Raw genomic sequence first — 16,116 nt, 5'->3', positions numbered from 1 at the left:
ATAAATTACACAGTAGTGGTGCGAAATGACCTAGCCGTCGATGCACCCTAAATTTAAATACTGCTACTACTACTTGATTAAATCAGTTCGAAAGGGTAAATGCACTTCGAAACAGCAAAATAAGTGGATAACATCGTGATGTCAGATAAATATTTTATTGCATTACCGGATCATACATTGTGGGCGAAAGAGTTTTTTGCTCGGTCAGCAGTTGTAAGTAGCGAGTGAGTGTTTTAAACGCCCATTCCATCATCTTTGACCCATGAGTTTGATGGAGAAGGAAAGTCCCTTGGTAAATGAGGACTCGAGGTGAACGGTGATTCTGGTGCTTCCGATGCCGCCACTTGTGAGCGTCGCAACCGCACCCGTGTTCGGCATCTGCAAACAGAAAAAAACATGCACTCTATCAGACCATCGCTCCTTTTATAAGTTCATAAAAACGCCCAAATGAAATATTTGGGAATCGGGTTGTCGTGGTGAACAGATTGCTGGCTTCCCGCCCTGTCGAAACGGGTTGAAATCCCGACGGTGGCAAAGAATTTTCACAGGATGCTCGATCCCGGCTTGAGTGTCTTGTGGAGGGCACTTTAAGTGTAGCACTCATTTTGTCGGATGGGACGTTAAGCTGCTGCTTTGGCGTGTTTCGTTAAAAAGTAGGGTAATGTCGACGCCGGGTTTCCCTCCACCTTCCTCTCATGGCGCGAATTACCTTAGCTGTCGGTCGCCTCCTCCACATACCATACCAGAAATATTGTGGGAAGAGTTTCAGACGAGAGAGTAAAAGAAAAGTTCACTCGTCCGGCGTCACCTTCAATAAGAAGCGAGCATATGGGATCATGTGCGGAAAGAATTAATCCGTGAACTTAGTGAAATACAAAGGAAAGCTACGTGATTCTTCGTTTAAACTTTCGCGGGTACTCGTCAAGTTGAATAAAAACTTTTGGGCTATTTCAGAATCCCTTATGAAAGCGACCAGCATCGGTCGAGAAACGTTGGGGCCACCCAAGAACTGACGCAGCGACTTAACCCAAAAGTTTTTATTCAACATGAAAGCTATGTGATTCGTCAAAAAATGCCTCGAGAGTGCAGGAAGCGTTACACAGATGTGAAACGAATTTGGTTAAGAGCCTCGGGGGGCGACGCGCTAGGCTTAGCTATTTATTTATTTTCATACCAATTTGGCATTTAAATCGGGGCTTTTCAGCAATTTTTTAAATACAAATACGCGTTCACGAACAACCATGCCCTGGATAGGGGGAACCTACCCAGGCGGGACTCGAACCCGCGACCTCTTTTTTTTGGCAAGCGACAACTTTACCCCACGAGTGGGACTTAAGAGGAAATCTTCCAGTTTTTATCAAAAAGTTTTTTTTCAAACCGTGTTTTTAGAGTGAGACTATGTAATCATCCGGTTTTTACACACAAAATAGTGGGGTTCCACAAGGCTCTGTACTTGGCGTCACGCTCTTTGCTATTGCGATAAATGACGTCACAGAGTGCGTCAGAAAACCAGTGATGGGCTCCCTATTCGTGGACGACTTGGCCATTTTCGTCCACACTTGCCAGTGCCGCACGAGTCATCCAGCTGACTTTTAATAGACTTGGCGAATGGTCGAATCGAAGCGGATTTCGTTTTTCCGTGGATATTACATTTAATAATTTTATCTTTGAGTATTACATTTAATAATTTTATCTTTGACAGTGAGTTTATACTCCAAGAAGTTTACCCCATTGGGAATTCGGACAACCCACCTTGGCAGGTACCATTCCCACAGGTCAGCTTTGTCCTCCACAATAAACCTAAATCATTGACAACCCCCCGCACGGGGGGAGGAGAGTTATCTCTTCCTTTGGGGAGCCGCGCCCCCACGGACCCGAGCCCACCGAGGAGAAAAGCTCGTTAAAAAACCCCGTCGCTCGCTTGGATAGTGTCCAGACAGCATGTGACTCTGCTGCTCTGAGTAGCCGTAAGATCTGGCGTCCAGAATCACCCACGTGTTTGCCGTGCGTGGAGACCCGTACGTGGGGGAGAAGGGGATCCTGGTGGGTGAGCTCTCCGGCACCCAGCTGGGCGTCGGATACCCGGTATGGGCCGGAGTTCAACACCCCACTTCGGCCCTGGATTCCCCGCAAAACGGGCGGCCGAGAAGAGCCCAGCTCGGTCAATCGGCTCCTGGCGGCTGGGGAGCTTGGCGGCTCCTTCCGAGCGTACGCCAGGACGGGTTAGTGCTGGAGATATGGGGGTCTCCGTAGGGCGGCTGAAGGCGTGTGGGTTCGGAGGGCCCCCGCGCTGGAGGTTCTAACCCGAAAGAGACCCCCTTTCGAAGGTTCCTATGTCCCTTGGGTAGCCCTGGCGACCACACCGAATCTCGGTGTGGCGTCCCGAATGTGTGGCTCCGTGGTGGGTGGGGAGCCCAGGGGATGAAATATAACGTAGCATGGAGTCTGAAATTCTTCCTCCACCAAAGAGATCCCGCCCGGACACGGGCGGAGGAGAACAGTTATTCGAAAGAGCAAAACGGTTTCTGTCATTGAAATGCTCCAAGGACGGCGAAAATTTGAAAAAGGTTTCTCCCTTCTTCATTAAAAAAGCACTTCAAGCCATCATTCCAGGAGAGCCAAACTCAGTAAAGAAACTTAGAGATGGTTCCCTATTAATCGAAACAGCCAATAACGTACAAGCCGAAAAATTGTTAAAAGTAGAAAAGTTGCACGATATACCAATCAATGTCGAGATCCACCGTACTCTAAATACATCTAGGGGTGTGATAAGCCACTACGACCTACTATATGTCGAACCAGACGAAATTAAGAAGGAGATGGCTTCCCAGGGTGTCATTGATTGTCGACGACTTACAACGAAGCGTAACGGTGAAGTGATTAATACTACCTCGGTAATCCTCACGTTCGGTTTGGATAAAATCCCGAGCAAAGTCTACCTAGGCTATGAATCGGTACCTGTGAGACCTTTCTTTCCCAACCCGATGCGTTGCTTTCAATGCCAAAAATTCGGCCACATCGCACCGCGATGTGAGGGCAAGAACACCTGCCCGCGCTGTGGCAAGGACAAGCATGACGGTGAGAAATGTTCATCGGAGCCTTACTGCGTCAACTGCGAGGGCACGCATCCATCGTACTCCCGAGATTGTCCCGTCATGAAAGATGAAAGGAGGATAATGGAAATAAAGACCCTGGAAAGAATCCCCTACTCCGAGGCACGAATGAAATACCGGTCACAGATGGCCCCAACATTTTCAAAATCGTATTCGCAAATAGTCGCAACCACCACTAAAAAAACTACATGTACCATCTCTACTCAGACTTATAATGATTTTCGCATTGAGAGCACGAAGATGCCCACACGAGAACAAAAAAAAACAGAAAAGCAAATTAATAAAGTCACAGACAGGAAAAGTCATCCTAAGGCGGTTTCCCCTAAGGAAAACCCAAAATCTACTTCTGGGGATGCTGGGAATAAGCGGGATAAAACACCCCCACCCACATCCTCTAAAGATGCACAATATGATGCCATGGAAGAAGACCTCTGTGTCTCGGACACAGAAGTGTTCCAGGCCAGGATAAAGCAGAGGAAACAGCGGTTAAAACGTTGATCCTCCGCTCACTGTGTACATACGTACATTTCCAGATTTTAACCTATTTATTTATTTATTTTAACAATTTAAACCATGAATTTTATTCTACAATGGAATATGAATGGTTTTTATAGGCACAAGGAGGAGCTGGTTGTTTCAATTAGAGACTATAACCCCGTCTGCATATGCCTGCAAGAGACGCATTTTAAGCTGACAGACAAGACCGTTTTAAAAGGTTTTAAATTTTTTAGACATGACGACACCAGTGGTCAGCGAGCCCAGGGTGGAGTGGCAATTGCTATTCGGGAGGCCCTATACACCTCACGAGTGCAATTGGACACTCCGCTGCAGGCAATTGCAGTGACAGTACACGCACCCGAGGCAATTACTCTCTGCAACGTATATCTGCCGGAAGGTGCACCTGTGAGTCGAGTTAATTTAGAATCCCTCGTTCGTCAGTTACCTCGGCCCTATGTTTTAATGGGTGACTTCAACGCACACGACACCCTATGGGGTAGCTCAAGAACTCAGTGCAATCAAAGGGGACACATAGTCACAAATTTTATCAATGACCTTAACTTGTTTTTACTAAACACCGGTGAAAAAACTCGATTCAACAGCTTCAACGGTACCTTCTCGTGTATCGACTTAAGTATTACGACAGGTGGCCTAATGCCTAGGCTTGAGTGGTCCGTACATAAAGATTTATGCGGTAGCGACCACTACCCTATTTCAATAACTAAAGGTGGCGGTTTTATCCACCGTCCGACTCAACCAAGCAATTGGGTTGTCCGCAAGGCCAATTGGTCTCTTTTTAAAAGAAATTTTTATTTTAACCACGACGACAATGTGAATGGTGTGGGGAACATAAAAGTACTCACAGATAACATTCTAGAAGCCGCAAATTCCACCGTACCCCGTTCTAAATGCAAATCTCACAGGCCCACAGTTCCTTGGTGGAACGAGGAGTGCGCAAAAGCTATACAGGTGCGAAAGAGGGCACTCCGAATCTTTAGCAAATATCCTACGGCGACAAATCTCACCGCCTTCCGGCGCCTCAGAGCGAAAGCTCGGCAAGTGGTTAAGGAGGCCAAGAAAGCTTCGTGGGAGGAGTTTGTGTGTTCTATAAACCACAGGACTCCCATATCCAACATCTGGAGGAAGATTAAAAGCATCTCTGGCTCTAACCACAACCCTGCAATTTCATCCCTGAAGGAGACTGACCGAGTTCTGACGACACCTCCCGAAATAAGCGAGTGCTTTGGACGTCGACTTGCGGAGACGAGTCGTAACGGCAGCTACGACGAACCATTTAGAACACTGAAAGAGCAGAATGAGACGATACCTCTTACCTTTAACCCGAGAGACTCTGGCGAGGTTTACAACGACCCCTTTTCTCTGTGGGAGTTGACCTCCGCCATCCTCGAATCCCGTGACGGCTCACCAGGAATAGATAAGGTGCATAACGCTTTTCTAAGAAATGTTCCCAAAGAAGCACTCCCCCATATGCTGCGATCCCTTAACCAAATTTGGTCAGAGGGTAGTTTTCCAGACCCTTGGAGGGAGTCCATAGTCGTACCCATCCTTAAACAAGGAAAAGATGGATCGGACCCAAACAACTATAGACCGATATCTCTCACCAGCTGCGTATGCAAGGTGATGGAAAGAATGGTCAACCGTCGTCTCGTTTGGTGGTTGGAGCGGCGGAACCTTCTTTCGGATATCCAGTGCGGCTTTCGACGGGGTAGGTCAACCTCCGACCATCTCGTCAGGACTGACAGTTTCATTCAGGAAGCATTTCTCTTGCGGCAAAACGTAATTGGCGTGTTCTTCGACTTAGAGAAAGCGTATGACCGTGTTTGGCGGTACAAAATTCTGAAGACACTTGATAAATGGGGGTTTAAAGGAAATCTACCTATTTTCATTAAAAATTTTCTGTATGCCCGAGTTTTTAAAGTTAGAATAGGTGAATATCTATCTACCTTATATCCACAAGAAAATGGAGTACCCCAGGGGTCCGTACTGAGCGTGACCCTATTTGCCATTGCGATAAACGATGTGACCGAGTGTATCCGCTCCCCAGTTATGGGCTCCTTGTTTGTTGATGACCTCGCAATTTTTTGCAGGTCATCAAAATTAACGAATGCCTCTAGGCTGATCCAGCTGACTCTGAATAAGCTCTCCGTTTGGTCTCAGAGGAATGGATTCCGTTTCTCTACTGAGAAAACGAAATGCATTCACTTTTACCGAGGACGGGGTGTACAAGCCCCACCGTCCCTATATCTCAATGGTAATGAGCTTCCTTACGTTGAGAACGCCCGATTTCTGGGTATGACATTGGACCGGCGCCTGAATTGGCGCGAACATTTCCGAGCTCTAAGAGACAAATGCTTCAAAGTTCTGAACATTTTACGGTTTCTGTCACATTCGACATGGGGCGCGGATCGTACCTCAATGCTTATGCTGTATCGAGCATTAGTACGTTCAAGGCTAGACTACGGATCGATTGTGTACTCATCCGCCCGTGAGACCTACATGAAACCGCTCTCGACGGTTCATAATACGGGACTGCGTTTAGCAACCGGTGCCTTCAGGACCTCCCCTGTCTTGAGCATTTACGCCGATACAGGAGAGCCTCCCCTAGTCAATCGCAGAGAGACGTTGATGTGCAATTATGCCACAAAAATTTTATCCGCGCCGAACCACCCCTGTTTTAACATTATTTCTCACCCACTGCTTTTAGACCTTTTTAACCGAAAGACAAGATCCACTAAACCTCTAAGTGTTCGCTTCAGAAACCTAATCGCAGAACGCAATTTTACCTTGCCCGCCACGTACCCCACTGGGTACAGCAACGTGCCGCCGTGGTTAATTCCCCGGCCAGCTTTGAGACTTGATCTTACTCGCTGCTCTAAATCTACTACTATGCCGGGAGAATACCAACAACTTTTCAAGAAATTCCGCGCCGAAAACTCCGAATCTACGTTCGTATACACTGACGGTTCGAAATCGGATACCGCCTGTGGGTGCGCTGTGGTATCCCCATATCATGGAGTCCTCAAGGCAAAATTGCATCCGTACTGTTCCATTTTTACGGCTGAGCTCACTGCCATTAGGATTGCTCTCCGATCCATTAAAAACAGTGTTGCGTCATTTATGATCTGTACAGATTCTTACAGTGCTCTCCAATCCATATCTCTTTATTCTCCTTGTCACCCCATTGTTCAGGACATACAAAGCACTCTGTTATCCCTGAGTAAAAAAGGGACCACTATAAGCTTCGCTTGGGTCCCTGGACATGTGGGCATACCAGGGAATGAGAAAGCAGACTCTGCAGCCAAAGATGCGCTCAGGTCTCCGGATACAGATTTTCAGTTAATGCCAGCGGAAGATTTAGGGAATGCCATGAGGGGTATGATTAGACAAAATTGGAAGACGCAATGGCTCGAAATCCAAAATAACAAACTTCGGGAAATAAAGCCCGTAATAACTGCGTGGCAGACCTCTATAAGAAATGTCCGCAGGGAGGAAGTGGTTTTAACACGCTTAAGAATTGGTCACTGCTTATTAACCCATTCATACCTCTTCACCGAAGAGAGAATACAGCCCCAATGCTTAAATTGCGATTGTCCACTAACAGTGCGACATATCCTGACGGACTGTGCAAGATATCGTACTGCACGGGTGAATCACAACCTCGGAGTCAACCTAGCTGAGGTACTAGGAGACACTCCCGAAAACATTTCCCGACTGATAGCATTCCTACACTCAACTCGACTTTTCAATAAAATATAAATGATACCTATTGTAAATTATTGACACGTTAATTTCAGAACGGGCCTAATCCCCTTTATCAATACCAGTCAGTGAGTGGTGCAAAATGGCCTTAGCCGCCGACGCACCCTATAAAATAAACACTACTACTACATTGACAACCGTCGCGGAATACCAGCATAGTTTCAGGGAAATAATGTACCGCCATCCCGACTTCATCCCTGTTTACACGGATGGATCGAAGTCGGAGCGTGCGTGCGGGTGTGCAGTGGTCTCGTCACACCATGGAACCCTCAAGGCCAAGCTCAGTCCGCTGTGTAGCGGGTACACTGCAGAGCTGTTCGCCATGAAGATGGCTCTGGGTGGAAATAAGTGTAGCAAGGCGTTCTTTATGATCTGCAGCGACTCCATTAGCGCTCTGTAGGCCATTTCCTACTTTTGTCCTTGCCACCCAATCGTCCAGGAAATTCAAAACAAACTGCTGTCCCTTGATCGGAAAGGAGTGAAAATCCGTTTTCTGTGGGTTCCTAGACATGTGGGTGTTGCTGGAAATGAGAGGGCCGACTCGACCGCGAAAGGAGCCCTCACGGACGCCGTTGCTGCCTCTGTGCTGGTGCCATACGAGGATTTGAAGGCCACTTTGAAAAAAATAGCCTCAGAAAAGTGGAAAGAGACCTGGCGCTCTCGGACCGGGAATAAACTACGCGCAATCAAGCCTGTAATCTCAGCGTGGCCCACGTCTGTCAGGAGGAATCGCAGGGAGGAGGTCGCAATTGCACGATTGAGAATTGGGTACTGCGCTCTCACCCACTCGTAAATCTTCACTGAAGAGATAATTCCACCCGTTTGTGATGATTGCGACTCCCCCATTATTGTGGGACATCTGACAGAGCGTAAAAAATATGAGACTGCATAAGTCACAATTTTACCCGTAGTTCTTTATTGTTGCCAAAGCTGGAGCAGTAGGAGACAAAAAACTTGAATAAAGTATTAGTTTTTGAAAAGTATTAGTTTTGAACTTGGCCAGGTAATAATTTTTTTAAATAATAACCTTCTAAACAAAGTATAGGTTAACAATTTTTTTGTATAAATTTTCTCTTTTATTATTTCATTTTGAGAAAACCATGAATATGTAATTTTCTCCAATTTTTGACTTGATATTAAAATTTAAAAAAATTACTTTTTAACGTATGATATGGTGTGGTGCAAAATGGCCTCAGATGTCGACGCACCCTTTAAACAAGATTACTGCTACTGCGATTAGTTTTTGGAGAGGCGGGCGCTTAGAAAAATATATGGTCTAGTCCAAGGCGAATTAATAGGAGGACAGAGATAACGACACAATCAGGAACTGTATATAATCCTTATGGGCATAATACGATTATGGGATTATTAAAAAACAGGTAAATCGACTGGATAGGACAGGTGGAACGGATAAATAACGGAAGATATTCTAAATTAGCAACTTTTTTGGCCCTGAAGAGAAGAAGACCAAGAGGAGGACCTAAGAAATGGTGGATGGATAACATAATTAATCAGCAGTGAATGGAAGTCCGGGATGATGGGACGAAAGTGACCAGAAGAAGAGAGGAGAGCCGTGGTTTTGGCGCCGAGCAGTCCACTGGGCCTGACCGCGTGTGTTGTAAGTAATCTTTAATTAATTTTTTAACCGGTAATCTAATGTCTTCAATTTTATTTATTTTGCTGATTCAAGTGTCTGCGAAAACTGCTCTCAGCGCTGTTTCCATGTGTTTGCCGCGTACACTGCAGCCTTAAGCCCGTGTGACACTTTCTAATTTATTGTCCAATTAATCGGCTTGCAGTATTGTTTAATATATATTGGGCATTACGTACCGCACGACACCGACCAATTTGTAACCGATTTGTACCAATATTGGCCGAAATAGTGTTCTAATGTCACGCTGGAGAACGTCATTGTATTTCGATGATTTTACGTTGTATAAGCCTTCGTGTGACTTGTACGCTTCAATCAATAGTGGAACAACTTCTTTCGAGCACATCTTAGAAACTTCGAGCGAATTTTCGAAAAAAAACAATGTTTTACAGCCAAACCTGATGTTTTGTGAAGAGCTTCTTGTTTTGGCCACTAGGGGTCAACATAACTGACCTCTGATTGGAGATTTGCCGCGAGGAAATAGAACGTGTTCTTAATTCCAAATTGGGCAAGAAATTGTGTCCAATATTGAGGAAAGGACATTGGCCTAAAAATTGGTGTGTGTCAGTTGGACCACAATCTAATATCCAATAGATTGTCCAATAAATTGGGGTGTCATACGGGCTATAAGAATACATCTGGTGTTTATTTTCATCTTGATTAACGAGGCAAAATGCTTAAGAATCTTAAAATCAAGAGACCGGCCAATGATAAATCGGACGCAAGAACAAATCGCACGATACATTGCAGGCGCTGGATAAGACACACGTACAATGTACGTCGTACATCTAAGATGCCATCACCCTCCTGTTAGGGAGAAAAACTATTATTGACGGCAAGTGCATTCGAGTGGTTCTGTTAACAAGCGTCTCAGGGCTTATGAACGGCAGCTGAGTAGCTCAGTGAAAAATTTTTCTTCTCATGTTGGTAGCAATAAAGAAGTGCGATGCTCCAAAGGGAGCCTACGAATTTACATGAGACGTCAAAGTAGTTTATGTCTCGATCTGGTATTTGAAGGGCATATAGGGCAAAGACAATATTATTGAATGACTATTATCTGAAATTCTACTCGATTGTCCCCAAGGTCTAGTATATGTAGCTCAATATAATAATGATATCGTTTATTTTCGTAGGCACTGGGGCCCATGAGAAAATATAAGTACAGCTTTCTACATTTCACATTGAGATAGATAAATAAAAGGAAAAAGTAAATAAATATATATACATATACGGTCAAATGTGAGCAGTGCATATCGCCTAGTGCATGAAAAAAAACAATACAATATTTTCGACAAAAAAATAAATAATCGCACTTAGATATGACACACTAATTACAAAATTTAAGGTGACAAACAAAAGAAATATGAACAAGAGATATGAACACAAGAAAGTGAATATAAACAAGAAATATGAACATAAGAAAGTGAATATAAACAAAAGAAATTTAACCTGGGGATAAGGAGGCATTCTTCAGAAACCCATATGTGCTGTGCTTAAACCTATTGATATTTGTACTGCTTCTTATTTGGGCTGGGAGAGAGTTCCATATTCGTGAGGCGGTTACTATGAATGATTTGTTCATATGAGGCGTGTGATGTTTTGGAATATGGAGGTCAATGTTATGATTACGGGTGGGTATATTATGAACCTCAGATTTTCTAACGAATTTCTCGTACAAGTATGGCGGGTAACCGGTCGTTAAGATACTAATGGCTAGAGTTATTATGTGAAGGGTGCGACGCTCTTTATACTTAAGCCAGTTAAGGCGGTTGTAATAGTTACTAATATGGTCCCATTTTTTTAAATCGTAAATAAATCTTACAGCTGAATTCATGGCCAATTGGAGTCTATTATTGTTTGCGTCGTCTTGGTTAGTGAATAAGGCTGTACCATAATCCAAGTGAGGGAAGACTAGTGTTTTAACTAATGAAATTCGTATGTCGGGTGTAAGTATTTCTCTGGCTCTGACAAGTTGATGCAGTGATCCCAAAATTTTACGCCTCGCATAATTTGTTTGAGGCTTCCAGCTAAGGGTTCGATCGAATATGACTCCAAGGTTTTTTACCGTTTCCTCATAAGCGTATGTTGTACCGAGTCTTATTTTTGGTAGATTTTCATGGTCTAATTGGGAAAAGAAATAATTGCTCCCTATGATTATTGCTGTTGTTTTCTTGTCATTGAGAACCAAATGATTGGCCTGCGCCCAACTGTTAATTCTCTCGATGTCCTCATTGATAAGTGCGATTGAATTATTAATATTGGACGGCGATGAATGACGATAAATTTGAAAATCGTCGGCGTAAAGGTGGTAGTCACAATGCATGAGGACATCAGGGAGGTCGTTTATAAAGAGAGAAAAAAGAAGTGGGCTAAGAACTGAGCCTTGTACCATCCCCACGGGATTAGGGATCCAGTTTGACTGTAGGTTACTCTTGACCACCACTGCTTGAGTGCGACCGCTGAGGTAAGATCTAAACCAGTCAACAGCACTCTTTGAGAAATTTAGGGTACTCAGCTTGCGGAGGAGCAATTCATGGCAAACGGAGTCGAAAGCCTTGGTGAAATCGAATAATACTAAGATCGTCACCTGGCGTTTGTCCATTGCCTCACGAATGTCCTCGGTAATTTTTGAGAGTGCAGTTTGAGTGCTATGTCGACCACGGAAGCCAGACTGCAAGGGGTTTAGTAAGTTAGCAGTGGATGTATATGAGTTTAATTGCTGAAATACAATCCGCTCAAATATTTTGGCGAAAGCACATAAAATTCCTATCGGTCTGAAGTCATCAGGTGTAGAGGGCTGGGGGCATTTAGCAATTGGGTGTATAAGGGAGTGCTTCCAGGTCGCAGGATAGTGTGCCGTTTGAAGTGAGGTATCTATTATATTTAGGAGCGAGGGCAAAATGACAGGTAGAGCCTTCTTAATGCAAGAAATGGGAATTTTATCATATCCTTTGGCATTGGAGGTGATTTTTTTGCACGCGCGAAAAACTGAGGACGATGAGACATGTGAGAAGAAGAACTGATTATGATTCGCTGGAGGTGGGATATGAGGTTCGAGGGAGATTTGCGGTTCATTTTTGACAAACTGATTATTGAGGACATCTGGATGGATATTTAAGATATTGCTATTGGTTTTAGGAGGTAAGATTCCAAGATTACGAATGGATTTCCACATAGATTTAGGATCGCCCTTTTTTCCTAGAGTGCATTTGAAATATTTTTTTTGCATTGCGTATCATACTCTTCACTTGGTTGCGTAGGGTTTTATATCTAGTGAGAGTAGCCGGAACTTTATATCGCCGAAACATTGCTCGAGTAATATTTCTTTCTTTTATCTTCAGTTTCATTTCCGGTGTGAGCCATGGTGTCGGGGGATGGGTGACACGTACGCTTCGGATTGGAGCATGCGAGTCCAGTGTGTTGAGTAGAAGGGAGTTTAACTCGTTAACTTTGTCGTCCACAGAAATCAGTCTGCTGATAGAAGACCAGTTAATCTGGCATAGATCGCCGATGAACTTTTCCTCGTCAAAATTTTTGAAGTTTCTGAAGGTTACAATTTTTGGCGTAAATGATGGAATTAACATTTTGTAAGTAACAAAGACTTGGTCGTGGCATGAGAGTGGCGGATCCGGTGTTTGACCAGAGGACGTAATTTTATTAAGGTCATCAACACAGATAATATCTAGGAGAGAGCTGCAGCTCTTTGTATGACAGGTTGGCATAGTTGGTACAATATTCAAACCACACACTTGTAATAGGTTAAGGAGGGCATCTTTATCAGCTGTTTTTTTATATAAACACGAAATCGAGGAATTAATACTGATATAACTTGAAGTACTGTAGGTGGAGCCTGTGTCGTAATAGTTTAGTATCGGATTACCCCTGGAGGGTAATTTGGGTGAATTTAGTTAAAAAATGTTATCCTATTTCATTAAACATACTTGTTCCTCGACTGGGAAGTTCAATATCATTCGTAATCTATGAAGCGCATGATAGTGATCGATCTTTCCTTGGTGATTTGTGAGATTTACCCTTTGTCAACTCGTCGCAAGGCATATTTGTGGATTAAATATTAATTATAATTAATAATAATATTCCATAATATTAATACAATGACGGGATACAATAATAGTACTACAACCAAGCATTTATTACACTTATTCATCGTTTAACGACGAAAATTGACTCAACTTCGCCATAACGGGCTCTCTCACCTATATTAAGAAAGCTGACCCATAAAACAAACACACACATGCCAGTCCACTATGGCAGAGTGGAAGTGTTATTAAATTAGTTGGTCAGAAGGTACAGAATCGCTCCAGACGCGCCTACGTTAATATAGTGACGGTAACGTCATAATGTCACTTATAACTGGTTAATGATATTTGCAGAATCGAGGAGCAGCTTTGGCCAGTTCATCCGGTAATACCTTTCCTAAGTGCGAAGAATTATTTTTGGTCTCTAGCTTTCCGTTTGAAGGGGAACCTCTCGACGATGCATTAACTTTCAGCGCTACTGCGAAGTATTGCGACTATTGGTTTTCTCGAGTATGAACTTGAGTGGGCGCTCACCAAGTCCTTGACGATGATGCAGTTGATGGCAGTGGCCTCGGGCTCGTCTTCTGGCGGGTAGGTTATGTCGAGCGAAGCCTTGCCCAGGTTATGTCCCTCGTCCGAAACCTGGAAATGCGCCAGCACTTCGTCGCCCGGCTGCAACGAGAAAATAAGGTGATGGATTTTCGGGCCAATGTGTGTATTGTAGTTTTATGGGTCGAAAGACCTTTCCTGCAAAGGCAGTAACACAACATACGCTTGTGGATGATTATATTTAATACCGTATGTTATTCCAAGGGCACACTCCGGAAGATCTTAATTTTAACAACATAATGTCATATACTCTTTAATATCATCGCGGACGTTAGGGGCGTGGACTGATTAAGGAAAAGCAAGTCAAGCGTAACATTTTAATGAGCCATGAAATAGTGTAATCTCCAAACTCTATTCCAACCATCAGCTTTAAAATAAGCAAATATACATGTTATGAAACTATGCCACGTGAGCAAACTCATCGAAAACTCGTTGTGGAATGATGAAAGAAGTGAGGCGGAGGGAGCATTTTAGAGGATAACAAATTGTTTTTTTTGTTTCATAGATGAGCTAGATTACATCAGTTCAACGTTAAAAATTTTGCGTGATACTGCGCTAATTTTTCATCATCGCGACAATACCGAGGTATAATAAACCACCAGGGGTGGCGCTGAATTGTTAACGATATTAATTGTGATTTACATATGATTCGAGTTTTTCTTAGTTATTTCACTACAGAACCGAAAAACCTACCGGACCATTCCTAGTCACTAATACTGTGAATTACATAATATTTATTTATTAGCCAAAAACCTACTGTTTGTATGTCCAAAAACCCAGTAGGAAAATCGCAAATTATTTACTTTAATAAATCGTAAAAATTTTAAATTGTATCAGTGAGTCATGGCGTGGAAAATTAATCCGCTCTAGATGGAAAGTTTTTTTTTTATATTAACAGAAAATATAGGGTTGCCATGAAATAATGGAGCGGTTCAAGTTATTCATAGGGAGACAGTGGCGAGAGGGTGGCAGAGATTTATTAGGGGATACCAGATCCCTGATTGAGTGCCTTAAGGAGGGCACTTCAAGTGCACCTCTTCGTCCTTCAGTAGGGTCATTAAACCGTGGTCGCCTTTTCGCCTCTTGTTTGAAGTAGGCGGGTTTCTCTCATGTCGAGCCATTAAGGTCACATTCAAATTGATTATTTATGTAAAAAAATGTTTAGACGTCAAAATAAAAAAATTAACTGTAAGTAATAATGTTTTCATGTTTTCTGTTTGTCCTGATAAGGACTAGTATACAACATTTAATTATTTGTGGAACAGTGCTTTGTTATGCCATCAATAGTACTTCATTCCACTAAGTTACGCAGAAATGAGTTTAGTTGATGTAGATATAAGAGTACCTGGGTGGAGCAGGCGATAATGTCGTCTCTCAGCTGCTTCTCCTTGGAGGCGCCGGCAGCGCCCAGCGCCAATACGGCGAGCAGAAGAAGTGTGGAGGTACGAGCGAACATGTTGCGGTGGAGGGAATGCCTGCGCTAAGGAGTGAGGATCTTCATTTATCCATCGCGTCCCCCTCCTCTCCAACTCATATCATCCTCAACTCTTTTAAAAAAATTCCACTGCCGTTACATCTCATGTGAAACCTCATTCCGCTAAGCAAGAGTGCGATTAGTCTTCAATTGTTCCCGTGCAGATTGATTGTCGACTTCGCTCGGTAGCATCGTAACCGTAAACAAAAAAATCGAATGCTGATACCCCGCTGCGCGAGTGAAGCCGCGAAGGTGGGGTATCAACATCAATGTATTGCGCATCTGGCCATCTTGAGACAATTATCCAGAGTTTTATCTCCATTGAAATGAGTAGGAAATCGCGCCATTTTAACTTTTTTCTCAGCTCATAGCAACGGTGTCCCATGTACAGCCTATTAAAGTTGCAGTGGACTCATGGCTCTGATTGGGTTATCATGCAGGCGGGTGGGTTTGTTCTTGCAAACATCACAACCATATTTTAACACTAAAGTAAATAAGGGTAAATTAAGAATCTCTTCTGGAAAATAAATTTCCGGGATCTCAGGAGGCAGATATTTCACCTCAAAATGCGGAACTTTTGAAATGTTGAGAAGACCCTCCGAAATCGCGCTCCAATAAAATGCGTGGAAAATAATGCAATTCTGATTTTTTCCAAGCCTAGATGAATCGGATGAAATTGCGATTTGAAAGGTACATTACTTGGATCCCCGAAAACCGATTTTTCTCCTCAAAATGAACTATTCCTTCAATCGGATGCTGTGCTTATTCCCAATTAAAGTACATTTAAATCGGCCATCTTTGGATGCTCGGAACGATCTTATGATTGGGTACAACTGCTCCCGTGAGCGGTGCATAGCGACCAGAATTGTATTGCTTTTCATTAAGTATCGGGAACAGGCCTGTAGCCAAAGGGGGAAATTGCTTTGGTGGTTTTGAGCCTCCCCCCATCTCGCG

General features: G+C 43.6%; 1 protein-coding gene across 1 annotated transcript; it reads right to left on the bottom strand.

The window, feature by feature from the left end:
- Positions 1–136: 136 nt before the first annotated feature.
- Positions 137–15,178, bottom strand: LOC124163611. Its single transcript, XM_046540628.1, has 3 exons — positions 15,034–15,178; positions 13,614–13,751; positions 137–378 (listed from the first exon to the last, which is right to left on the bottom strand). The coding sequence occupies exons 1-3, from the start codon at positions 15,142–15,144 to the stop codon at positions 250–252; spliced, it is 378 nt and encodes a 125-aa protein (XP_046396584.1). The 5' UTR covers positions 15,145–15,178; the 3' UTR covers positions 137–249.
- Between the last annotated feature and the right edge of the window lie 938 nt (positions 15,179–16,116).

The sequence above is a fragment of the Ischnura elegans genome, chromosome 8 (assembly GCF_921293095.1).
Source record: "Ischnura elegans chromosome 8, ioIscEleg1.1, whole genome shotgun sequence".
In the NCBI taxonomy this organism is placed as follows: domain Eukaryota; kingdom Metazoa; phylum Arthropoda; class Insecta; order Odonata; family Coenagrionidae; genus Ischnura; species Ischnura elegans.
The sequence above is the reverse complement of the archived record's forward strand: the minus strand, read 5'-3'. Positions and strand labels throughout refer to the sequence as shown.